Source organism: Colletotrichum lupini, chromosome 5, assembly GCF_023278565.1.
Source record: "Colletotrichum lupini chromosome 5, complete sequence".
Taxonomy (NCBI): domain Eukaryota; kingdom Fungi; phylum Ascomycota; class Sordariomycetes; order Glomerellales; family Glomerellaceae; genus Colletotrichum; species Colletotrichum lupini.
Window position 1 is genome coordinate 5,126,790 of NC_064678.1, and position 24,476 is coordinate 5,151,265.

The window sequence follows — 24,476 nt, forward strand, 5'->3', positions numbered from 1 at the left end:
ACTCTTTTTCAATCGGTTTATAATTATAAAAAGGAGGCTTTTTATATTCTCGTTAATTTAAACGCGTTACTAATTATTTAGTAAGTTATTAAACGAGCTCTTTGTGTTAATACCGTTCTTAGTTTCGATTTTTAATTATTATTTTTATTATTTTATAAAAGTAGGTTATTATTAGGCCTATAGGGTTTATTAAACTAACTATTTTAGTACTACCCGCGCCTTTATATATACCTTAACCTCGTATATTTAGTAATTAATTATTAATAAACGCCCCGTTTATAATAAATAAGGTCTTTAGAATATTAATAAGGTAACTAGCCCGTAAGGGTAATTTACTCTAATTATCTTTTTTATTTAGCTTTTTTATAAATATTAGTATTTAAATAGGATTTATTTTATAATAAGCTCGTTTTTTTAGATAGAATAGGGTTAAGTAGTTAATTTTAAATAGCTATAGCTCGTTAGCATTAATAGCTCTTTATTAATAACTAGGCATCGTTTTGTTAACGTTCCGTTCGTTTCCATAATTTATTATTATTTATATTAATTATTTTATAAAAATAAAAGTTTTAGAATTATAAAAAATTAGGTTATAAATACTTAATTAGTAAGGTTATAATATAGGTATAAGTATATTATAAAACTAAAGCTTATAAAGTCTTTTATAAGGGCTCTGTTTTTTAAAAAGTTTTTTTATAATATAATCCGTATACTAGTTACTAAGTTATTAGCGTCCTATTACCGGCCGTATCCCGAATCTATTATAATAATAGGCCTACTTACTAAATACTTTTTTTATTTTTTTAAATAGTAATTATTAAGTAGTATTATTTAAATTAAGCTTTATAAATAGCTTTAAGTAGTTACTAAGCTCGCTAGCCTTTTTAGGAATTAACTAGTTAATAATAGAGGTTATTAATACCTAATTAAGTAGTTTTTTAGTATTACTAGTCGTTTACTTAGTTTTTATACCCTTTTTAAATAGTATAACTTATATAAATAGGACTCTTAAATTAAGAAATAGCTTAGCTATATTAGGTAGCTATAGTCTAGTTATTTTTTACCTATTTTATATATTTAATAACGTTAAACTAGCTAAATAAGTAAGTTAGTAATAGCTTAAAAAATAACGCTTTTTAATAATAGTAGAATTATTTATTATATCCTCTTTATTAAGCTCCTTTTTATAATAAGATTTAATAAAATTAAAAATAGTTATATTTAATAGTTAGAGGATATAAGAAGTATATAATAATAAGAATAATAAATAGACGTTATTTTTATAATACTCCTATATAAATTCTATTATTATATAACTCCTATAGCTATTTAATATTAATAATCGAGGCTAGTTTAGCTTACTAAGCCCCTTAATAAGAGGGGTCTTAGTTTATAATAAAAATACTTCTTTTAATTAATAAAGGGTAGTTTTATTAGTTATTTAGTTATTATTTATTATTATAAACTTCTAACTATTATAAAGGTTAAGTTAAAGTAAAAACTACTACTATTATACCGTCTTTCCTTTATAAATAACCAGTAGTTTAATAAATTTATTATTAATAAAAATATACTTAATAATCGTTATTTAGGTATACGAACTAAGCTCTTTTTTTATATTATTATAACCTCTATTATACTTAAAACTAGCTTATTAACTCCTTTACCTTTTATTATATTAATCTTATTTATATTATACTTATTAGCTTATTTAATAATACTAATCTCTAGTATATTAAGTAATCTAAACTATAATTTAATTATATTAATAATAGTTTTATTAATACGTTATAAATTTATTAAACGACTTTTCTAAACCCTTATTAATAAATTCTTTTTAAAAAAAGTATTAATTTATCTCTTTTTAAGTAGTTTAATATCCCCCTAAAATATTAAAACTTATTTAGCAAATTCTTTAACTTATTAATAAGTTAATATAATACTTAAAGTATACTAAATTCGAACTTACTAAGCTAATTAGTCTTCTTATTATAAAAAAAGCTTTTAGAGGTTTATAAATACTATTACTCTCGTTTAATAGCCTCTCTTATAATTCCGAAGTATTAACCTAGGAACCCCGAATATAATCGAGGCTTTTTTTAAAAATAAAAAAAAAGACCGTTTTTAATAACGTTAAGAGCTTATTAGACCTTATTTTTAATATATAATACTATTAGCTATAGATTAATAAATATATAAAAAAGAAATATATTTAGACGATTTTTGTAATTATTATATTAAATTAAAAATCGTAAGTAGGGTTTTTAATCGGTAGCTAGGAAGGAAATTGGGGTGGGCTAAAAGTGGGTGGTTTGACTTATTAAGGCCAGAAGAGGAACACATGTCAACCTACTGTCTTAGCCTAGTTGTGGCTGTTACTTAAACGAATGATTTCGATAGGACCTCAGTCAAAATCCTTCAGCTCGCACATTTCTCAGTGAAAGAGTATCTTCTTTCCAGCCATTTACATAGAGACATTTTTCACGCATTCGAAGAGCGCTTGGCTAAAGCTTCGATGGCAGAGACATGCCTCGCTTACTTGTTGGACATTGACGCCCAATCCAAACATTCTTACCCATTAGCGTCGCATGCTGCAAGATACTGGGCCCAATATGCTGCTCGAGCCGACTATAAAGTTGTCCACGAGCTTACCCAGGAGTTCATACATCACAAGACTTGTTACGATACTTGCTACAAACTTTTCAACTTCGATTATCTTATCGAAGATGAAGGCCGACATTCTTACAGAGCAGCGCGACGAAGCCAAAGTCGGCGATATGATGCACAGGTACCCTATGAATCAAGCGCCTACTCAGACTTACAAACGGGTCAAACAATGACCTGGAAATTCGATGGAAGCGCCTTCGTAACAAAAGTCGATAGCAGACATCCACCTCCTCTGCTATACTTCGTCGCACTTGAAGGTCTACTAGGTGCTGTCAAAGAAATGTTGGCGATAGATCCCACGGGCGTCAACATTCTTGGAGGTCTACATGGCAACGCTCTTGGGGCCGCTTCATTCCGTGGTCATCAAGATGTCGTGCAGCTTCTTCTAGGTCATGGGGCATTTGCGAACGCACAGGGTGGCGAATATGGCACTGCCCTTGTGGCCGCGGCATCTGCAGGTCACGAATATGTCGTAAAGACCCTTTTAGAAGCGGGAGCAGACGAAAGCTTAGCCCCTGATGGCGACGATGTCCTGGTCTGTGCTGTTTGCGCGGGCCATGAGAACGTAGTCAGGATACTTCTCGACAAGGGAACCAAAGTCACACAACGTGCCTTGGAGTCTGCCTCCGAGTATCACCTTCCTAGAGTCAATGACGCACTGCTTAGGAAGATACCAGCTGAAGATGCGGTCGAGTTTTGCAGTAATGCACTTCTCTCAGCTTCTAAACAAGGGGAATATGATATTGCTCGGGCCCTCATAGATAAAGGCGCCTGCTTTACTAAAGAAGACCGCATGCATAGGACTGCACTTCTCCTCGCAGCAGAAAACGGCCATGAAAAACTCTTCGAACTACTCATCCAGCGAGGTGCATATTGCGACGGGGTTGACTACGAGATCCACCCCCTCTATGCCGCATCCACGCACGGAATGCCCGTCAAGACAATGCAGTCATTTCCCCTGGAACAGATTGACGAAGAAGTCGTGCGCAGAAGCCTGGTTAGCGCATCGCAGATTGGCCACTACGATTCCGTCAAGATGATTCTTGAAAGATGCATTATTCCTCACCAGGTCGATTTACGGGCAAAGTTTCTCTTCGTTCCGTTCACAATTGCAGTGCTAACGCAGAATGGAAATATTGCGAGTATGCTACTTGATCAAGGAGCAGATGTGAATCAATTATTTGATGAAGCCCACAACTTTCTCTACTTCTTATGTTCAGGTTGGCAGCTTGCATACAAGGCGAATCTGATGACTGAATGGACTGATAAACAGATGTGGGCTATAGAGTTTCTTCTTCAGCATGGTGCAGATGTCAATTCAGGGGGAAATACGGATGAGCTTCCTATCGATGCGGCCGTGAAAGGTGGGCATCATCGCATTGCAATGTTGCTCGTGGCGAACGGCGCGAAGAGGACGCAGACGTTTCAGGACTTCTGGCTTTCAAGAGTGGAGCAACGACGACAACGAAAAGAAAAGCGAGAACAAAGAAAACAGAGGGAAATGAAGAGGTTAGAGAAGCTGATGCAGGAAGAGGAGCTATTCCGAGAACGAAGAAAACAGAGGAGGGCGAAGACGTTAGAGAAGCTGATGCTGGGGTAAGAACAGGAGCTGGAGCAGGAGGTGGATTAGGAGTTGAAGCAGGAGCAGGAGCTGCTGGAAGAGTAAGATCCGTTAGAGTCTTTGTGGTGTTTCCAGTGCAATGGCGTGTGTGTGACGGCAGGGAATTGAATCATTTGGGCTTAAGTAGAGATATTGGCTTGATTTCTTTCAAGATCTGATTCATCGTTGATTTAACTGAAATTCTATCACGCAAGTTCTCTCAACATACAGCCTTCGAGGATCTTGGTCAGGATAGTATTCCGGCAGAAGGAAGCAAGTGTGTCATGAAACAACTTCATGCTAAAAATTGAAGCACCAAGGGCATGGATGGCTCAAGGTGGTCAATTGCGCAAAATTCAAAATGACATAAACGTGTTGAACGCCGCCGGAGTATACGTAAGGGAGCGTTGTGGCTTCCTCACAGCAGAATCGAAACCTACCACCCAAGATGACGCTGAGGTCACCTTAATCCCCCGTGACGTGTTGAAACGTCGGGTCTTTGTCTCGCTCAATCGAAACTGTGAAGTTTTCTCCCTTTACGTCCCAGTCAATAGTCACTTCCTCGACTGATGATCTCCTTATTGTTCTCGCGCAGCAATATCGTCTGCTTCTGTCAGTCCCTCCCATAACTTCTCATGAAAGTCTCCTGTCGATGATCTGTGACTCACGTGCTCAAACTGCGCAGACTGAGATCCCTTGATGTCCGCAAGCGGTGCGTATGACTCAAGTATACCATGGGATTCCAGGGATTTGAGCTGCCGAGAAGAAGCGTTAAATAATAATTTTGAAGTCTCAAGTTACGACAAACTTACACCAGCCAGGTACCGGTCCAGGCCGAGACGGTCAAGATATCTGCGGCAGAAGACGATACTTCCAAACTGCTCCTTGATCGTCTTATACAGACGATTTGCAGAGGCAAAGGGCAACTTTACCTGAGCAGGAGCGTCGTAATCTAGCTTGTATCCATAGATACCGACCTATTCATTGCCGTGAGTCTCCTTTCACGCACCCCCAAGACAAAGTGATAACCCCATAGTAGATACATGAGTTAGGTGACAAACAATGTTCGGAAACATTCTTCGGAAAAGGGGGAACTCACGTCATCATACAACTTCCCACGGCCAGTCGTCCCAAATGTCTCAATCGCAAAGATCTCCCCCTCCTCCATCTTGGTCTGATCATTGTTCTTGATAAACGGAATCGACCTGCCCGCATGGATCTGGTACCGCGCGATATCATGCGCGCAGATGTTGCGCACCGGCTTGACGGGGTACATCTTACCGCCGACCTCAACCTCGTAGCTCTCCATCGTCTCCTGGATAGCGGCGCTGACGTCGCAGATGCGGACGTCGATACCGGCAGCCTGTAACGCATCCACGTTAGCCTACGATTTCTTCCCTTCCCCAAGAAGATCGTAAGTGAAAGCAGTAGAGGGAACACGAACCTTGATCCCACTCTCCGTAGCAGCCCTCACCCCAGCCAACAAACTATTCCACGCCGGATCAAAACTCATCGTAAACGCACTATCCACAATCCACCCGTTCACATGCACCCCGAAATCAACCTTCATCACGTCCTCATACTTCAACACCACATCCTTCTGCCCCGGGTTCGGCGTATAATGCGCAACCTCATGGTTAAGACAAAGCCCCGTAGGAAACCCCATCCCAGCCTTCAACGCATCACCCACCTCCAACCCCTGGTTCCCCAGCAAACTCCTCACCCCGTCCTCGATCCCCGTAGCGATCTCGAGCAGAGTCTGCTTACCGGGCTTCACCGTATCCTGAACCCACTGCCGGACCTGCCGATGAACCTCAGCGGCTTTACGGTAGTCGTTCAGGAGGCTCGGGTCCTCGAGGTGCGGGCGGGACTGGTGCCGTAACTCCGCAGCCGTCGTGCGCGCGGTGTTCATATCCGAGTCCGCACCCGTAGCCGTAGCCGCATCCCGGGCTTTGGTGTAAGCCTGCGCCTCACCAGCCGGGTACGAGCCCGAAGTGAAGAGGTCGCTCAGCGGCACCCTCGGGGGGTCAGATTGCTTCGTAGCAGTCGCCGCGGCAGAAGCCTTCTTCTTCTTCTTTCTGGGCTTTCGTTTCTTCTTCTTGGGTCCATTATCATCGTTGCCATCGTCGTTGTCTGCTGCATTGTTCAGCGATCCGGTGCCAGCGACAACCTCATCTTCGTCGCCGTCGTCGCCGTCGTCATCGCCCCCGTCGCCGAGACTGCCGTCCCCGTCACGGGAGAGGTGCACGCCGCGCGGCTCCCCGCCGGAAGAAATGCCGGACGAAGTGGGCCCGCCTAAACGACATCAATTAGCATGCTACCACTTGGTCATGAAGACCAATTAAACAAAGACAGCATTTTGGATTCATTACCATTGCCTCCTGGAATATGGTCTTCGGGTGTCTTTGAACCCATTTCGACATGAAGCCTGTCAGTCGCGAGCGCGTTGTTGAGTAAAGGCCAGCCTCAGTCGTCAAGGGTAGGTGGTGGTGTAAGTCGGCGAGAAATGGTGATCCGGAGAAAATGAGGGGTTAGGTGTAGGAGCTTTTTATGGCTGCATCATTTTGTTGGCGGTGGGATCCCGTTGACCTCGTCAATCGAAGGGCGTCGAATGGAGTTAATCTAGGTACTCGAGCATGAACGCAAGTCGTGGCGTGAGATTTTTCCTGAGGTGAGAAGGTGAAGCCGAAGTGGATGGCAAGACTAGACGACGTGGGCACCATTTCCCGAGACAGACACGGATCGGCCTTCCCCAAACATCGTTGTCACCAAAACTACCATTTGAAACCCCAAACCAAATAAGATACCAGTCTCAATACTCGTTTTTAGATCGGGGATTGATGTTGACTTGCCCCATCCCGTAACCTCTCCGAACTTGGGCATGAGCTGTTCAAGGTGATGCTGTGCATCCGAGCTTCTACCTCAAATCATCACAAATCAATTACGGAGGCGGCAAATCATGAATATGAAGAAATGGAATTCCGGCTGTCTACAGCATTACCAACCCATCATACCCGACCCCGTAGCCCAAACCGTGTTTCCAGTTCATTCAAAAGAAACCATTCAACACTCAAAGCGTGACCCGTTACCATTATATAGTACAATTACATGGACTCCGTATAAACATCACCCAGTCATTCATACGCCGTATCGACTTCGCCTAGTAGTGACGATGACGCCTGGAGCGCCCGGCGCCAATGTCGATGCGGCTCATTTCCTGCATCAAAGCCCATTCGTTATCGCCATTCGCGCCGCTCATGATAGGCAAGGGGACCTTCGCTGGGATTGGGGGCGCGCCGCCATATCCGCCTCCAGGAGAGCTGCCGTACTGCGGTGCATGGTTCTCGCTGGGGTAGTCCCACGTGCTTGCCCTGGGTAGACGCGGTGGCGTAAAGTCGCTGCCATGATCTTGGTAGTTGTGCGACGAGATAGGGGCTAGGGGACTGGAACCCGCCGGTGATGTTGTAGGCATAGCAGACATGCGCTGCGTCTTCTTTTGCAAGCGGTTCCGACCTCCGCTCGGCGGTGTGCCCGGGACGTGGTAAGGATCTGAACCGTATGTGACCGGCGATGCTTGAGACTGAGGCCGACCTGCAATACGCAATTGCCGACGGCCAGTCGGGGGCATTACCTGAGTAGCAGCTGGTGACGCTCGTGAGCGGACAGAAGCCGTAGCTGGGGTTTTGGGCCCCTTAGGCTCGGGCTCCGGCGCCCATGTGTCCATAGGCAAGTGGTCCGAAGGGTCGATCTCCCGTCCATCGTGAGTAATGATCTTCTCATCGGGGTCCGGTCGTGAAACGTTGCTACTGGTAGCCGACAGCGATGGGTTGAGAGCATCGTACGAATCCGGCCCGAAAGGGATGCCAGAGAGCCTCCGATGGTCAGACGGAGGCGGCGCGGGACTAACAGATTTCCGCTTAATGGTGTGATGCGGGTTAGGTGAGGCTCCCCGCGACCTCATGTGCTGTGGGGGCGGCTGAGGCGAAGCTCCTCTTCTATCCATTGTCATGTTCATTGGATTGGGCGATACACCTCTCCTAGTGCCGTGCGGGTTTGGTGATGCGCCTCTTGCCATCATCGGGTTAGGGGACGCACCCCGACCTCTCATCGGATTGGGCGAAACACCCCGTCCACGGTTCATGTCAGACTGAGGAGCACCGTACGCAACAGAGGAGCGGTGGTTGTATCCTGGTGGAACATAGGACTGGTTCGAGTAGCTTCCGTCGTAACCGAGTGGCTCACTGTGTTGTCTTCCACGAGTTGGGGTAGTCATGCTCTGATCAGTATAGCGCCGTTGTTGACGTCTCTCCTCATAGATGCGATCCGAGATCTCCTGCGAGACGCTGTGATCGACGCCTGGCACCAAAGAAGCTGGCACAGCGGGCATGCCGTGAGCCGTGATCTGCGTTCCACCCAGCTCAGACCTCTGCGAGGTATACTGATTCTGGCTCCGTGAGTGCGAGTGGTAGGATGCTCCGTCCATGGGACTTGGAGCGAAGTCACGAGAGGCGATAGGGGAGGCTTGTTGATGACGAACCATCTCATCGCCCCGGTACGGCTGCGGTGAAGTACTGTAGTGGCCAGGAGAAACATTGCCCCTGCCAGCGAGGACCAGCTCGTCGCCCCTGGGCTGGTAATCTTGCTGGTAATCTGGTTGTGGCGATGTACTATAATGACCAGGAGAAACGGCGCCTCTCCCTGCGAATACCAACTCGTCACCTCTCGGCTGGAACTCAGGTCGTGGGGAGGTACTGTAACGTCCGCCTTGACCCATATCATCCCCTCGGCCATAGCTAGGCTGCGGTGAGTGGCCACGTTGACGAGTTGAGCTGGCACTTCCCCTTCCGCTAATATTCAACGGTGCCGGACTGGGAACCTGGTCGTATCCCTGGTCGTATCCCATTTCGTCATACTGTGGTGTATGGGAGTTTCGGCGCCGAGTCATCTCGGTCGACTGATGATGATGCTGCTGCTGCTGCTGCTGCGGTGGCGGCTGGATTTGCTCTTGGCGGTAACTTGGCTCATCGTACTGGGGTGCGCGAGAAATCCTTCTCTGAGCATTGCTCGCGGCTGTGTTGGGCGATTCCGGCACATCTTCGACTGTCGGCTGCATAGACCTATACTCTGCGTGGGCATCGTACGAGTGATGTCTCGGCGGCGCCGAGTCTTGACGATGCTCTTCAGGAGCTGGCAGCGCATTTGTGACCGCAGGTGCTGAATCGAAGCCACGGTATGTGGGGCGTCCAGGGTAGGCTGCCGTAGAAACGGACGCACGATGAGCCTCGTTTCTGAGTACATCTTGCCTCATGGCATTAGCTGGTTTGGGGGGAGTGTCATAAGCACCCCTCACGACCATGTCTTGTGAGTTTCCGCTGTTGTGCCGACTTCTGTGAGCGGGTGGAGGTGGTGGTCGATCGTCCTCTGCAGGCGAAGCATGGCGCTGGTCTTCCAGATAGAGCATATCACGCGGTGGCTCGGAGCCCTGACGGTAGTGAGCTTGGTTGACAATTTCCTGGGATGAGTATCTCGGGCTGTAGTCCCTCTCGTCATGGTGGGAGCTGGGGCTGTCGTATCGGTCCTGTCTCGGCGTGTGCTGCGGCGTAGTTTCCAAAGGTGGCAAGGCAGCTTGGGGGGAGTGCGCGTGCAAGTCTTGTTGGCTAGACCAAGCATCTGGAGCGGGGCTGGTGTTGTACTCGATGGCTTGCAACGGCGATTGCGTAGGTATCTGAGCGGGCTGTTGCTGTTTGGGGCCCTTGGGCATTGGTCGGGACCCGGAAAGACTGATCTCTGAACCTGTTGGCGTAGGAATGTTCATTTCTTTGGGCCCCCTGGGACCTCCGGTTCGAGGCGGGGTTGGCGCCAGATCCGGGGCTGGGCCGGCGGGTGCTTCACCCGTGAAGGGATCAGATGGCAACGGTCTTCGCTTAATCTGCTTTCGGGGAATGGTACCGCCGTAGTTCTCGGTCGGCTCTGCCTCGACTGGCTTAGGCTTCGCAACTGGCTTCTCGGGTTTCGGTCGCTGGTCATAGTACGTGATCTCCATGCGGACCTCGCCAGCGTATTTGCCCTTGAACGCCAGGTTGCGCCAGATGTCGTTCTGGCCTCCACCCGGTACGATGATGTCCTTGAGGTCGATCCATGTCTCTCCGATGAGATCCGTTTTCTTGTCGTCGTGAAATACGGATACCTTGAGCTGGTAGTAATCTGGTGAGTCGTGTACGGCGAAACGAAGCTCTTGGTCCCTGAGAAGTCAGGGTTAGCAAGTTGTCAATTGTAGAGAGAACGACTTGGTGGAGAAGAGGCAAAAATGGTTACCATCTGGGCGTTTGGCCTCCGCGAATATCTGTCGTGGTCCGCTTTGCTTCCTTGCCGAGGCGGGCGGCGCAGTAGGGATCTTGCTTTCCAATGGTTTTGCGGTTGGGCAGGTTCTTTGCGCGGTCGACAATAGCGACTAAGGTTCCAATCAAGGGGCCGTCAACGGTAGGGTCGGCGAAGATTCCGGCCGTGTGCATCCCATTGAGGGGGTGGACTTTGGATTTGGGTGCCGCCATAGCTGCGGTGTTTTGGCGGTTGCTGTTTGCTGCGCTGTTGTAATAAGTGGTTTGTTTACAAGTTCAAATCCGCTGCGATGATGTGAAGTCGAGAGAAAGGCAATAAACCAGGGCTACTGATGAGCCCCAGAAGCGAGAAAGAATAGCTCTTCTGATCGAAGCTATTTACATGTGGGTAGAGGAGCCTTTGAAGACGGGTATCAAAACATTCGATGTCGAGGAAAGCAGATGTGACGGTGGAGCGCACCGGTAGCAAGTCGATAAACAAAAGATCAAGATCTTGATGACGACGAACAATGAGAAGGAAAGGAAAGCGAGGACGTAGTCAAACGTGAATCAACGCTTCAGCCGAGGAATGAATGACAGCGGCAGCGGATGAGGTGGAGGAGGAGAAAAGAGGTGGAAGCGTGAGAGAGTGTGTGAGATGAAAAGACACCGAGAGTGTGGTGGTGGTGGTGGTGGTGGGAGCGACACGGCCGGAGCTGAGCAGGTGCGGTGCGACGTTGGCGGGTGATGAATGATGTCGCTCCAGGATTGTTTTTGGCGGCGGGCGACATGGAACTTGCAAAAAGACCATGCCAATTGGAGGGAAAGTGGGGCTGAGTTGTAGAGCCAAGGTATCTCGCCTCACAATGTCCTAGCGAAGCTACCTTGTTGGAACCTACACTTTCCTAGGCTTAGCCCAGGACCTTGGGTAGACACCTCTTACAGCCCTGGACCTGTCGAGTTTCCCAGGTATGAGCTGCTAACCTTCCCGTTTTCTGACTGCTGGGATGTTAACCGTCCAACCTCAGCCCTCCAAAGTTTTACTATGTGCGCCCTGCGTTTGGCCAGTTCGGCTGGGCTTAACCTGATGTAAGGTATCCATCCGTCAAGATGCTCACATCAAAGGTTCCGTATCAATAGTCATTGAAGCGTCTGCCAGGCGTATCAGGCTGGGTAACTCGACTGCGCCAAGGCACTCCCATCGGCCAGAATCCAGAGGTGGACCGCACTGTGCGTGCAGGGGCCGTCCCAAGGCCGCGCGTGTGGTGGCTGGGCGAATGAGGGGCGACACAGTCTCCACCTGTACTCCACCGCAAACCTGAATTGGGGAATATGTTGTGGCTGGTCGGGCTGGGGCAGATGCCACCAAACGCTGCAACCGCTTGCAACTGTTTCTTACCATGACAGGTTTTTTCCCACCTTCTCAGGTACCGAAGTCCTCTAGGAATCCGGAGCTCGAAATCCAGGCACCATGAACCAAACAAACACCAGAAGCGGTCTTGCCGGGACCCGATGCGAGACGACGGGCCAAGGAGACCGTCATCGTTTTTTTCGGGGTTCAACATGTCAAGTCAAGCGGGGTGGCAGCACCGAGTGACATTTGGCTGGTGCCTGGCAGTCTACATGCTCGGTACAGATACCTCCCCCAGACGAATGCAGATGAATGCAGAACCAACAAATCATGCCACTCTTGATTCGGCACTCCATCTTGGGCCGTATCACTCTACGAGAAATCCGGGAGGCTGGCTATGTCTATAGACGTCCAGGCCTTGTCCTTTCTCTTGCGCCCTCATCTCCAAGATTGGCAGGGCTTTCAATACCAGGAACCCCAGGGCATCAAGAGGTTGTCCTCGACCGCTACAGGGTTCATGTGCCGTAGCACAGGGGTACGCGAGCTGAAGAGCAAGGATTCGAGATTCCGAAAAGGCGCCCCTCCCAAACCTTTTTTCTCATCTTGCCGTCATTTCATCGTCTTTACCGCCGGCCGTCTCGCCTCGCTTGACGACAAGCCATGTCGAAGATGCTACCCGAGTTCCCATCAATTGCTTCCCGTGTCTGCTCCGCTGGCGGCAGGGGAGGGGTTTAAAGTGAGAAAGAGGAGAAGCCAATATGGCACTCTCCAACTGTGCCACTCGGATTACTCTACTTCTCACGGAATATCGAGGATTGGGCCCAAAGCCGTGACTCGCTCCATCGCCCGTGGGCACAGTACGGGAAAAACGCGTACGAAGTACAGCAAAGAGACCACAGACCGATGCAGACGACGTGGTCAAAAAGTTGAAACATGAGATTGAGACCGTTGCATAACTCTGCGCTGTCACTGCACCGCTTGCAGGCTATCAGATGGTTCTCCAAGTGAACAGGTGGTTGGTGTCTCGACTGAGGCAGCTATACCTACAAGTCTGACGTTACTGAGCTATAATTGCCACTGCTGATCACTTTACCAGTGCGTTCGCCCTCGAATTTCCAAATTTCTTTGAATTCGACATCTTCGTTCCTATCCGCGGAGTTGAACGAAACTCAATCCGTCTTCGGCTCCAAGAGTACTCTATCCGTACGCGAGAACTTCTGCTGCGGACCTCCCATACAGGCCCTCTCCAGCTTTAGCCATGGCCCGCACCTGCAAGCAGGGTACATGCACATCATCCCGGACTGAGCCTCACTGGCTGACGCGCTCAATGGCCCCAACTCGCCAAAACGCCGCCCCAATGAGAGATTTACAATGGGATTAAAGTCGAAACAAGCAGGCCCGTCAACGTGAAGCATTCCCAAGAAAAGCCCGAAACCACCAATCACAAAGGTTCAACTTCCACGTTCACGACATCATCTCTGGCTCTACGGCTCCAAAGGCCTTTACGCCAAGAGCTGAACGCTGACGACTACCCGTCCTTCCCCCGCGGGACCAAAATAGAAGCACGAGAATTCGAAAGAACCACAGCGGATCGATCGGCCCGTCACTCATCTTTTAAGCTTTAAACACATGAAGAAGAATTCGCGATCTCGTCAAATTGGAAAGATCACCCTTCGCAGTGGGGTCCGGTAGCATGATCACCTCACCCTAGGCGCCCAGATGCATCATGTTCTTCAAGAAATACCCGTCGGCATATCACTCCTCCGCATCCAAGACGTTCTGGAGACTGAGAGACGCTGCATCGTATTTACTTACATAATCCTCCGTGAGGGATCGTGGGATTGCGGAGATCATTACGACTCTCCGCAATTGCTGGCCAAGACGTTCTAGACGCTCGTTCGTCCACGCAATGGCATGTAGTATGACGATGAGTCTCAAAAACCCTCAAAATCCATCCTCAGACAACGAGGCATATTTCAGTTGTAATACCAGGTAAGTAGACATGCATAACACGTAAGTCTGTCTCAGCCCCAAGAACCTCAGACTATCTCTCAGAGCCGCCACATAAGAAATTCAGCCATGTTTCGTTTCTAGCTCCCAGACGTTTGGTTTCGTCCGCTGTCCTCGGGCCAACGGTCAGTGGGCAAAGTCCGTCACTTGGGGTTCTACTAGCCCTTTCAAATAGAGGAAACAAAGGGCGCTGCTTGACGTTGCACAGTGTCCGTGTTTTAGTGCCCTTTTTTCTTTGCTTCTCTTGGGAACAATAGAAAGCCGCTAATGTAGTTCGTCTGGTCTTCTTCCTTTTTTTTTTCCTCTTCTGCTTTTGGGGGAAAAGCTTCTGGTGCAGCTACCAAGTCTCGTCTCACTTTCCATAGCAACCGACCTGAGCTAGTGACTTTTTCCCCCGCTGCACGCATCGTTGCTGTGGAAAATGTGTGGTGCGTTAACGGGTTTTGAAGCCATTATCACCACCAGTTCCACCAGAAGGTTTAGATGATACTTTATTGAAAGTCTACCCCTTGCCTTAATCTAGTTTGATTCTCTCCATAAACCCCTATTTGATCAGATTGAAGATATGACTCGAGGTTTCTGTTGAGACGGCAACTTCGCTATTGGAGAAGCAGGGTCCTCCTCTATTACTGCAGCTGGCAGCCGACGTTCCGGGTCTCTCCTCTACGGGCACAGGGAGGCTCTCAGCACCCCCACCTCTGCCCGATCACGGCTCATCGCACCCGAAGCCGAAGCCCAACGCCGGCCTCCCGCATTCCTCGGTCGAGTCCGATGCGGAGCGGGAAGGGTGAAAGGGGCGTGGAGGGCCGCTCACACCCAGGCACTCCGCAAACAACAATTAGGCAATCCCCGAGCCCCCATTTAGCTCCCTATGACATCAATCCCATTCCGGTCTTGGGATCCATGAAGTACTTCCAAGTCCCCATCTCCATTCACCAGTAATGATAGTTTCTTTCTGCTCGTTGCCATTGCCGCCCAGAATGACAATGTTCTCACGCACTGTAATGATGGAGTCTCGGGCAAGCTTTCGAAAACTCGAAAGCCCAAAGGTGGATTCATTGACCTGGCTGGCATCACCGAAGGGAGGCTGGGGACCACTTCTAAATAGAGTTTTTTTTTCCACACATCACATAGTCATTCAGAGTGGGCGTTCCCCGACTTTCTACTTTGTGCGCAGTACTGCGGAGTACACTCCGAAGGGAGAACTTGGGCTAGACTTGGGCTAGACAGCTTCGATGACGCGCTGAGCTCGTAGGAGGGATATTGTCTGTAGCTTACCTCAGCTCATCTTCGCAAAGTACCTGATAACTCTGTTTCGTAATGAGGCTGCAGGTAGTTGGGCATCAATCCACAGAGGCAGCATCAACTGAATGAGCGTAGTTTGATAGTCACAAGAGAAAGCTTCGGGAACGCAAAAGGTTGGGCATAGTCGCCATGCCACTCAGCGGACTCAATTTTGGCCCTGATCCAGTTTCCCAGCGTCTAAAGACAGTGTCGTAAAGCCAACTTCAAGAGGCTAGACATGATTCTCCCAGATGATTTCCGCTTAAATGAACGCTCCGCCCGCGTATCGCCAGCATGGGCAGGTGTGAAACAATGACAAGATTCGTACCCGGTACGAGCATGTGATCCCGAACGGACATACAAGATGCCTACAGTGAAAACCCAAATGCGCCCTCTCAATCTTTCCATTCCAACAGCTTGCCAGCTTCCAAAACGCCAACCATGTCGCCATGGTCCAAAACAGCTAGAAGAGAGTCCGAATTACAAACGTACTCGCCGTCATCCGCGGCGCCTTGCATGCTTCTCACGAAGTCTACGGCACGACGTATCGTTGTCCCGGAAGAGATGGAGAGCATCTCTGCCCTCGGTACCAACAGATGCGGGATGTCTCTCAGAGACCGTGTGAAGTCCACCGTTGCCAACTTCCTGATGCGACTCGGCGATGCTACAGCATCGCCGACACGCACCCAGCCTGACGGCGAGTCGTAAGCAGCCCGGAAGAGATCTGCACCGACGCTGCGATCCACGCAAAGGTGTTCCGAGTCATCAATGTCCACCCATGGAACGGACAAGTCCAGAATTGTCTGAGGTTTCCGGAACGCGGCCCCAATCGCACCACCCGGATGGTTCTTGGAGAACACCTGTGCAACGCTCGGGTGCAGCTCCTGCGCGGCGGCAATGGCAAGCGCATCGCCGACGGCCAAGGCGACCGTTGTGGACGTTGTCGGAGCCGAGACACCAAATGACGATGTCTCACTTTCGTGGACTGGTGCTGGGAGAAGGATCGTATCCGGTCTGAGTTTGATAAGCTCGCACGTGTCAGGTCTCGTATGTCCGGTGAGGATGACTAATGATGACGGCTTGTCCAAGTGTGGTAATAGGCTGAAAAGTTCGGAGGTCTTTCCGGAGAATGTGATGAAGAGAAGAATATCGTGTTTCTGGATAATGCCCAAGTCGCCGTGAAGCGCATCAATCGGGTTCAGAAACACGGATGTGAGTGAAAGGCTGTTGAATGTCGCAACCAACTTGTTCGCAATGTGACCCGACTTTCCGACGCCGGTAATGATGAGCTTTCCCTTTTCACCCTTGTGCCTTGTGATGGCCGCCACTGTTCTGTTGAAGCCGTCCCGAGCAACGGGGTCTGTCTCATATAAGTTGGCGACTGACCTCAGCGCTGCGGCTTCTGTCTTGAGAACGTGTGTTGCGGCATGAAGTCTGTCCTGGATTTTGGCGGAGCTTTCGTCGCTCTCGGGAAGGTCGTCGGGCGATCCGAGGCTGAGTTCTTCCAATTCTTCCAAAAAGCCATCTTCTGGGGGTGAGACTGGTGGTGAAGGAGGCGAGGGAGGTGGAATTGAGTCGCAGTGATTTGCGCCGAGCACAAAGACCGCGCTGTTTTGCACCGGTCGGTGCTCCATGTGATGACGTTGATCACCCATATTGATAAGATAATGTCCTCTTCGTGAGCGGTGACTACCACTACTAATTGCACTCCGTGTATGGGCGCAAAGATCTGTGTCGTCGCTCAATAAGCAAATCGTCAACCTCGTTATCGTTATCGATCAATGTAGACTGGGTATCCGCCGTGGACCAGATTTGTGCGATAAGCTCTTGCTTCGAGTTCCTGGGTCCGAATAGTAATGGACACTTCTGCGTTTGAAAAGTACCGAAGCTGGGCTTGAATCACCTAAAATTGAGTCGCGGGGAGCAGCAGGAGTCAAGATCAAGGTTGTGAGAAAACTCCATGACGTTCAGGATTCGCAGCTCGGGGGATTATGGGATTTTGTCCGAAGCGCGCGGTCGAGTACGAGAGGAAGAAAACAAAAATGGACTACGTAAGTTATTGTAGAGAGACCGAGGACCCTGCGCTGAAGCGAGGTGACCTTCCCAAACTCACCTTAATTGCTGTCCCCTCCATTCGGGGCTACCCTTGACTTAGCTTCAGGCGTTGTGGGTAGCTCGCCCCGATCCGGTTCCTTGACTGGCCGATAAACCCATCTTTGGTGCGGCATGTCGCGCTTTGGAGGGATGGTTCTGCATGCCCTGCCTCTGGCGTGATCGAACGAAGCGCGGTGAATGGTTCCCGAGAAAGCATGGGTTGGTAATCAGATCCGGGAAGAATAGGCTTGCTAGCCAGGGACGACACAAGCCTTCCTCCATAGGATGAGGACTGTGGACGTAGATGGCGCTCCCACCGCTTCCGGGCAATTGAGTCAGAGCAGACAGACCGAACAAAGATACGGGCGATAAAGAAGCTTTGCCCCAAGCGCGATAGGAGGTCGGCATCACAAGCAGCCCGAGCCTGGTTCTTCTGGTGGGGTTCCGCGAGTCTATGATCCCTCGATGTTTCTCAAGCATGGATTTTGTATATCGATGCGGCCTAGCCTCGCGATGATGCGTGCTTTTGACATATGCCAGAATCGACCACCCCCTTAATATGAAGCTCCGAGCAGACTTTCTATCGTTAATTCCCGCTTGACCGCTTCAGCTGGCTACCTATTGCAGCTGCCTAGCAATGCCGCAAAAGATTCTAGAATACGCTGTCTCGCTGCTGTTGAGATCGTAGATCGGATTTCTGCGGAGATTTCGGTCGAACTTTTTCTAGGGTAAACAGATCGCCCAGGGCACTGACAGCCAGCACCCTGGGCCCTGAGCAATTGACAAGACCGCAAAAGGCCCGGTCTCCGCTCGATGGATGGAGTAGCGATCCGCTCTCGATGCAGAGTATTTTTGAAGGTTGCCGTGACTCTGCAATTGCAGAATTCTCAGCTCTCAGTTTGTGATTTGCGACACAAAGTCTTTCTCGAGGCGCGTGCATCATCAGCCCAACGTTGCTGCTGGTAATCAGCGTGTTCTCTATGAAGACTGGAGAATTGTTTGAGAAACAGCGCTTAGCCAATCAAGGTGCCCATAAGCAACACGGTTCTCTAAATCTGAGTGTGCGGGAGTTGAGGATTAGTATAACGGTGATCACTGGTGCAAATGACTCCAGAGCCAACCATAGAGCAGCATCAGGTCTGCGCATCGCCAGTGAAAGTTGATCCCGGACGAACCATGCCGCCTTGGGTATCTTGGGGGTTGCAACTTGCGGATATCATGCTGTGTTGTAAGAATATTTGATAAAGAGCACCTTGAGTCAGTTCTAGAGCCCCAAGGAGCGCAGATCAAAGGATTACCGCTCATTGTAGTCGCTTTCACAATGCCTAATTCCTTGCGATTATGCAGCTTGGCGCGGCTGTCATCGTGGCCCTGAGCCTCAGTTCCCATGCTTCCCCGCGGCACGGGCACCTTCGAAATGCACCCCGGGCTAGTAGGCCGGAGATATCGTGTGGCCCGAACACATACGGACTCACCGAGGTAAGGTCAGCGGCCAACAGGACACGCCAGCACGTGGAGGCTGTGATAACGGCTGGCAACTCGTGCTGTCCACAGATGTAGGTACCGGAAACAGGAAAGGCTTCATTTCCACAGTATCGATAACCTGCACCATTTCGTAGAATTTCCGATGGGGACAAGCGGTGTTGACAAAGGGGGTTGATAATCTGATTTGAGTTCTCGGGTGTCTGGCATTCGACGACGATCGGCGATCTGGCGTAGACTCAATCTCTGGTGCTTGCACAAGCAGACAAGCTAGGCAGGCGTATCATGCCAAGGCAGCTTATGGGCAGGGCTCCGTTGTGGTGGGAGCAGGGGTGAATTGTTCTTTGAGGCTGGGCTTGAGCTGATGGAAAGACGGTAGATGGGTAAGTCCGGGGCCGACTTTCGCAGTAGTTCCAATTTCATGTCAACCAGCGAATGCATTGGTTCTTTTCTGGTGCTAGGAGTCGGTTTTGCAGATTGGACATGCATGACTTCGAGAGCGGGTGCAGATAACGGTCTTATTGTTTGTTACTTCCCAACCCCCACGATCCAGATGTCTGACTGTCTGGCTGTCTGACTGTCTGACAGAGCTGGGGTTTCGCAGGCGGTTAGCACGGCAGGCCTGGTTGGTTTAGGCAGTCGAATAAGAAGGACACATTGCCTCAATTTCGTCGTCCGGAATATGTCTTATGAACTCTTGAATCCAACGATATCTGGATCATGACTCACGGGCGCATTCGTCTTCCTGACAGCGTGTTCTTCCCGGAGTTGCTGGTGGGAGAGAGGGTAGGCTGCGACGAAGCTGGACTGCATCATAGAGTGATAGCTTGAGCTTCCATCAGACAGCGATCCGTGCAGGATCGAGCGGTGAAGACCAAGGTGTCGCTAAGGTGAGGGAAAACAAGATGAGATGGTGCTTTGTCCATCACTAACAATTTCGGGTCAACACTGAGCCAGCGATGGCACCCAGGCAGTGGAATCTTTGCTGGTCAGAAACACGGCGGTTGCAGTAGTGGGGAGGGGGCAGTTGGTGATCTATGAGATGAGAGGTGACGGCCGCAGCAGCGAGCGGCAGGCAGTGGCAGTGAAGCATCGCAAGATGGGATGGGAGAGAGAGAGACGAGAGCGGGATGGTGTGGCAGGTGCCCCGTGACATGCATGTTCGCTGCAACTCTTAGCTGCAACTGCCTGTAGCTGTTCTCCTGCTGTCGCGGAAAGGTACCTTTGATTTGCACCATAGTGTATGGTGACAGATGTATCTTACCTACGTAACCGGTGTTGCAAGCCCACCACACCTCGCGCGTCCTTGCCCACGGTTTCCCGAATCGGGCAAGTAGCGTCATAACGACGACCGGTCTGGCCACCACCAATCGCTGGTAGACAACCCCCCCAGCTTTCCCATCCCAGATCCAGTTGTTCCTTCCAAGGCAATTTGGCCATCTGCAATTCTTGCCTCACCCATCTTCTTTTCTTCCCAGGCAGAAAGGAGGGAAAAGAGAACAACAACGACCTTGCTACACTCTACAGTGATCTGTTTTTATACAGTTGTCGATTCGCAAAGATGACACGAGTCTCCGTCTACAGCGCCGCCCTCGTGGCCTTTGTCGCTGGTAAGTTGCATCTTTGCCTTGCGCCCGCCCTCCCAGAACCCAAAGCAGAGGGATCCACCCAGCATCGTCATCGCTGTTTTTGTGAGCGCACCTCACTTCGGAGGCCTGCGACGACACACAGCTACAGCAGAACGGAGGGGAGAAACGATAACAAATGCTTCCAAGAATGTGGTGGAAATATTGCGGACGATGCTGACTTTTACGTTCTAGCGACGGCGATGATTATTGCGTCTATTACGCTCCCCCACTGGGTCACGTACACCGTGACGACCGCCGAGGGCAAGGAATACTCAAAACACATCGGTCTCCATCGATCTTGTTCCACTGGGTTCGACGAACCTTGCCAGGTGTTTCCGACCGAGGAGCTGTGTGCAAATGGCGAACGTTATTTCTGTTCCATGTGGCGCTCTGTCGGCTTCCTTGCCTCCTTCTCGACTATTCTGCATCTGGCGTCCATCGTCACGTTCCTTGTCATTATGGGCGGCGGCAAGTACAAGCGTGAAACAGGCTGGACAGTTCTTGGCGGGCTTCTAGTGTTTGTTGCGGCCATCGAGTTCACGCTGATGGGCATCGTGGTAAGTGGCCTGCTGAATGCGCCGGGCACGAGAGCAATGCTAAATATCGTGACCTTCCTCACAGGCATATCTTTACGACAACGACGAGCAGTTCCAGGTTCCTGGCTGGGGGCTGGACTCCTCCTGGATCTTGTGTACCGTGAGCGCTTCAATTTCGATTCTGTGTGCCGCTGGATTGGCCATTTCCGCCTTTGTGCTTCCGCCAGAGGAGGGCTACGAGTTCCTCAACGACCCCATGCCGTAATCGGCATGTCCAATAATCCAAAACTGGGTTTAGAATCAGCTTTCGAATCGTCGCGCATACAGAAAACCGGCGTCTTCATTTGCCTTCAAGGGGGTGCATGTGTTTTATCTCATTTTCTTCCCGTTAGCTTACATGATGAAGGAGTTTTCATACTTGAAAATTTGAAGCGGCTTGAAATGATGTGACGAGAGTGGTGCATCTGGTATATGCGCCATATAATCTAGGTATACAACACAGAATACACGACTTTTACCTTCTACTGGACTGCAAAGTTGTGCCGAATGTCTAAAAGTGACGCAGTGAGGCGATGTTGATAAGCGCGGGCTAATGTATTCGGGACCCGCCGCATCCCCGCATCCACATACCCATCTCTCCCGCCCAATATCAAACGGTGCGCCACTGCGAAACTCAAATGAGCCCATGCGAGTTTGTCAAATCTCACAGGATACAACTGGCTTCTCTCAAGCATTTCCCGCTCAGAAACAACAGAATAGTTTCAGTCTTCTCAAATCTCTGGATCCGAGCTTGACCCCGCTTTCTTATCACCCTATACACGACTCATCACCATGACCGTCCCCGCACAAGACGAGGGTCTCACCCCGGAGCAACTCGAATCTTTCCACCGCGACGGCTACCTCATCATCCCCGGCGCCCTATCCCCGGAGACGGTCTCCGGCCTCCTCGCCGAGACCCACTCCCTGCTGGACAACTTCTCCCTCGCCGACCACCCCATGACGCGCTTCTCCACCGGCGAGAAGGCGGACCACGTCGGCGACGACTACTTTCTCTCCTCGGGCGACAAGGTCCGCTTCTTCTTCGAGGAGGATGCCTTTGACGACGAGGGCAACCTCGTGAAACCCAAAGCCCGTGCCATCAATAAGATTGGCCACTACCTGCACGTCCTCTCCCCGCCCTTTGCCGCCATCTCTGACCCCGCGTCTTCTGCTACCGGCGGTGCTGGGAGCGGCCCCGTCCGCGGTAAGCCGGCCGCCGTGGCCCGCAGCCTCGGGTTCCGGGACCCGCGGTGCCTGCAGAGCATGATCATCTGCAAGCAACCCGAGATTGGTGGCGCCGTGCCCCCGCACCAGGACTCTACCTTTTTGTACACGGATCCGCCGTCCGCCGTGGGCTTCTGGTACGCTCTCGAGGACGCGACACTCGAGAACGGGTGTTTGAGCTTCCTCCCCGGTTCGCACCGCTGGGCGCCCGTGTCGAGCCGGCTCGTGCGCAAGGCCGGGAACGCGGGGACGGAGATGGTGGACAATGAGGGCCCGCGGTTCCCGCCTGGCGATGTGTACGGCGCCGAGAAGGCGAGCGAGGAGGAGAAGGCTGGGGAGGGCAAGTATGTGCCCGGGGAGGTCAAGGCTGGGGACTTGGTGTTGATTCACGGTAACTTGCTGCACAAGAGCGAGAAGAACTTGAGTCAGAAGGGGCGCATTATTTACACGTTCCACGTCATTGAGGGAGAGGGGAACAAGTATGACGAGAGAAACTGGCTGCAGCCGCCCAAGGCTGGGTTCACCAGGTTGTATTCTTCTTGAGTGGAGATAGAAACTCGTGGGTATTCCTTTGATGGAGACTCAGTCTGCTCCTAATGAAATCAATAGACATAACATCCTCTATATCCTGACATCGAGGTGGTGTACTGGGACAGACAATTAAATAGTGTCACTATTTCTTCGACCCCGTCCGCTTCTTGGGGGCCTCCTCCTCTTCCTCGCTATCATCCTCGCTGCTGTCGTCCTCCTCTTCCGACGACGAGGAAGATTCACTCGAAGTCTCGGCTTCACGCTGGGCAGCCTGGCGCTGTACTTCACTCGCGTTGTCCGACTCGTCCTCGGAATCGCTGTCGCTGTCCGAGTCCGAAGAGTCTGAATCAGACGATTCCTCAGAGCTCGACTCGTCAACGTTGGTACGTCTCTTGCGACGGCGGGGTGCCTTTTCTTTCGTTGTGCCATCGTTGAGCTTGACCCGCTTGTCAGCAGACTCATCCTCCTGAGACGCAGCCGCCTGGGGAGGAGGGGCAGTCTCCTCGGTATCGATGGTCATGGCATCGCTATCCTCGCTGTCAGACAGCTCCTCCAATATCGTCTCGGCACGCATGCGCTTGATGACCCTCTGGGTAATGGCGACGTCTGTAGACTTGGACACGAAGCCGGCCTCGTCGAAGCGCTTTCTCTTGGAGCCAGCGCCATTGCCGAGCTGCATGAGGCCAGCCAGTACCTTTTCGTACTCTGACTGCTTCGAATCCATGTCCGGCGTGCCTACGGGGAAGGCAGCCTTGCCCTTCTCGGCGTCCTCCTTCTTGACTTCCGCCGCCGTCTCCCGCAGCCTCGACCGGGTGAAGCCCTTGAGGTCTTGGATGTACTCGTAAAAGGTGCCAATATCGCTCGACGGGATCGCATCGGCGTGGAATACCCGCTTCATCAGGATCGTTTGGTGGTTCTTGTTAAACTTCCACGACTGGCGGGCGGACTTCCAGGTCCTGAGGTACTCAAGGGAGGGCTTGATATCGGCAGTCGGCTGCTGGGTCGCTGGCTTGGCCGGCTTGTTGCTCTTCTTCTTGTTCTTCTTGGGGTCGACGGCGGTAGTGGTCTTTTTGACGTCGTCGGCAAAGGTCACGGACTTTTGCTTCCTCAGGGTCGGAGTTGCATTGCTGTCGCCGTCGGTGCGGGTCCTTTTGAAGGGGGAGTTGGAGTTGTACGCAGGGGGAGGAGTAGGCTGATCGAGACGTTTCCTTTTGGCGGCGGCGGCGGCGGCCGGCGAGGCGTAGGCGGCGTTGACGACGGGACCGCTGGCGTCCCGGTCGTGGTGTTGTTGCCCGTTGGGCTTCGATCCCTCGGCAGGAGCAGGGCCGCCAATCTCTGCGCCGGATGCGGGCTGCTTGAGCTTGAGGCCCAATCGCTTCCAGGCCGGGACGTTTGGTGCGGAGGACATGACGGGCAGCGGGCACACCCTCTTTTTTTTTTTGCTCTTTGCTGTGACCGGCTTTGTCTATCGGATTTCCTCTGAAGGGAGGGGTGCTGCTGCTGCTGCTTCCTCGGGCCGCTGCTGGATCGGAATTTGCGTTTCTGCGCGTTTGGCCTGACGAGACAAGCAACAAATGCAGAATTGGGCCGCTTCGATGTTTTCCACGTGCGATTGGCTTATTCGATTGGAATGCTGTGGCCTCGTATACCGCAGTCCTATTGGGCGCAATGGATGGTGCTTGACACTTGAAAAGAGAGTATCGGGAATGGTCC

At 50.8% G+C, this 24,476-nt stretch overlaps 8 protein-coding genes across 8 annotated transcripts; 4 read left to right on the forward strand and 4 right to left on the reverse strand.

Moving 5' to 3' along the window:
- Window positions 1-2,836: 2,836 nt before the first annotated feature.
- CLUP02_10947 (uncharacterized protein) lies at window positions 2,837-4,267 on the forward strand (the record flags this gene model as incomplete). Its single annotated transcript, XM_049289918.1, has 2 exons — window positions 2,837-3,809; window positions 3,888-4,267. The coding sequence occupies 2 exons, from the start codon at window positions 2,837-2,839 to the stop codon at window positions 4,265-4,267; spliced, it is 1,353 nt and encodes a 450-aa protein (XP_049147063.1).
- Window positions 4,268-4,814: 547 nt separating this feature from the next.
- On the reverse strand, window positions 4,815-6,682 carry CLUP02_10948 (methionine aminopeptidase 2B; the record flags this gene model as incomplete). Its single annotated transcript, XM_049289919.1, has 6 exons — window positions 4,815-4,877; window positions 4,936-5,022; window positions 5,080-5,244; window positions 5,367-5,630; window positions 5,712-6,562; window positions 6,640-6,682. 6 exons carry the CDS (start codon window positions 6,680-6,682, stop codon window positions 4,815-4,817), a joined length of 1,473 nt encoding a protein of 490 aa, XP_049147064.1.
- Window positions 6,683-7,427: 745 nt separating this feature from the next.
- On the reverse strand, window positions 7,428-10,818 carry CLUP02_10949 (uncharacterized protein; the record flags this gene model as incomplete). Its single annotated transcript, XM_049289920.1, has 2 exons — window positions 7,428-10,509; window positions 10,583-10,818. The coding sequence occupies 2 exons, from the start codon at window positions 10,816-10,818 to the stop codon at window positions 7,428-7,430; spliced, it is 3,318 nt and encodes a 1,105-aa protein (XP_049147065.1).
- A 4,806-nt stretch (window positions 10,819-15,624) lies between these two features.
- On the reverse strand, window positions 15,625-16,884 carry CLUP02_10950 (SIS domain-containing protein; the record flags this gene model as incomplete). Its single annotated transcript, XM_049289921.1, has 1 exon — window positions 15,625-16,884. One exon carries the CDS (start codon window positions 16,882-16,884, stop codon window positions 15,625-15,627), a length of 1,260 nt encoding a protein of 419 aa, XP_049147066.1.
- Window positions 16,885-18,771: 1,887 nt separating this feature from the next.
- CLUP02_10951 (uncharacterized protein) lies at window positions 18,772-18,942 on the forward strand (the record flags this gene model as incomplete). The annotated part of the gene is made up of 1 exon (XM_049289922.1): window positions 18,772-18,942. A coding segment is annotated over one exon (171 nt), but the record flags the coding sequence as incomplete, so codon positions are not given.
- Window positions 18,943-20,366: 1,424 nt separating this feature from the next.
- CLUP02_10952 (uncharacterized protein) lies at window positions 20,367-21,234 on the forward strand (the record flags this gene model as incomplete). The annotated part of the gene is made up of 3 exons (XM_049289923.1): window positions 20,367-20,415; window positions 20,626-20,990; window positions 21,055-21,234. The coding sequence occupies 3 exons, from the start codon at window positions 20,367-20,369 to the stop codon at window positions 21,232-21,234; spliced, it is 594 nt and encodes a 197-aa protein (XP_049147068.1).
- Window positions 21,235-21,800: 566 nt separating this feature from the next.
- CLUP02_10953 (phytanoyl-CoA dioxygenase) lies at window positions 21,801-22,775 on the forward strand (the record flags this gene model as incomplete). Its single annotated transcript, XM_049289924.1, has 1 exon — window positions 21,801-22,775. The coding sequence occupies one exon, from the start codon at window positions 21,801-21,803 to the stop codon at window positions 22,773-22,775; it is 975 nt and encodes a 324-aa protein (XP_049147069.1).
- A 130-nt stretch (window positions 22,776-22,905) lies between these two features.
- CLUP02_10954 (uncharacterized protein) lies at window positions 22,906-24,171 on the reverse strand (the record flags this gene model as incomplete). The annotated part of the gene is made up of 1 exon (XM_049289925.1): window positions 22,906-24,171. The coding sequence occupies one exon, from the start codon at window positions 24,169-24,171 to the stop codon at window positions 22,906-22,908; it is 1,266 nt and encodes a 421-aa protein (XP_049147070.1).
- Window positions 24,172-24,476: the final 305 nt, after the last annotated feature.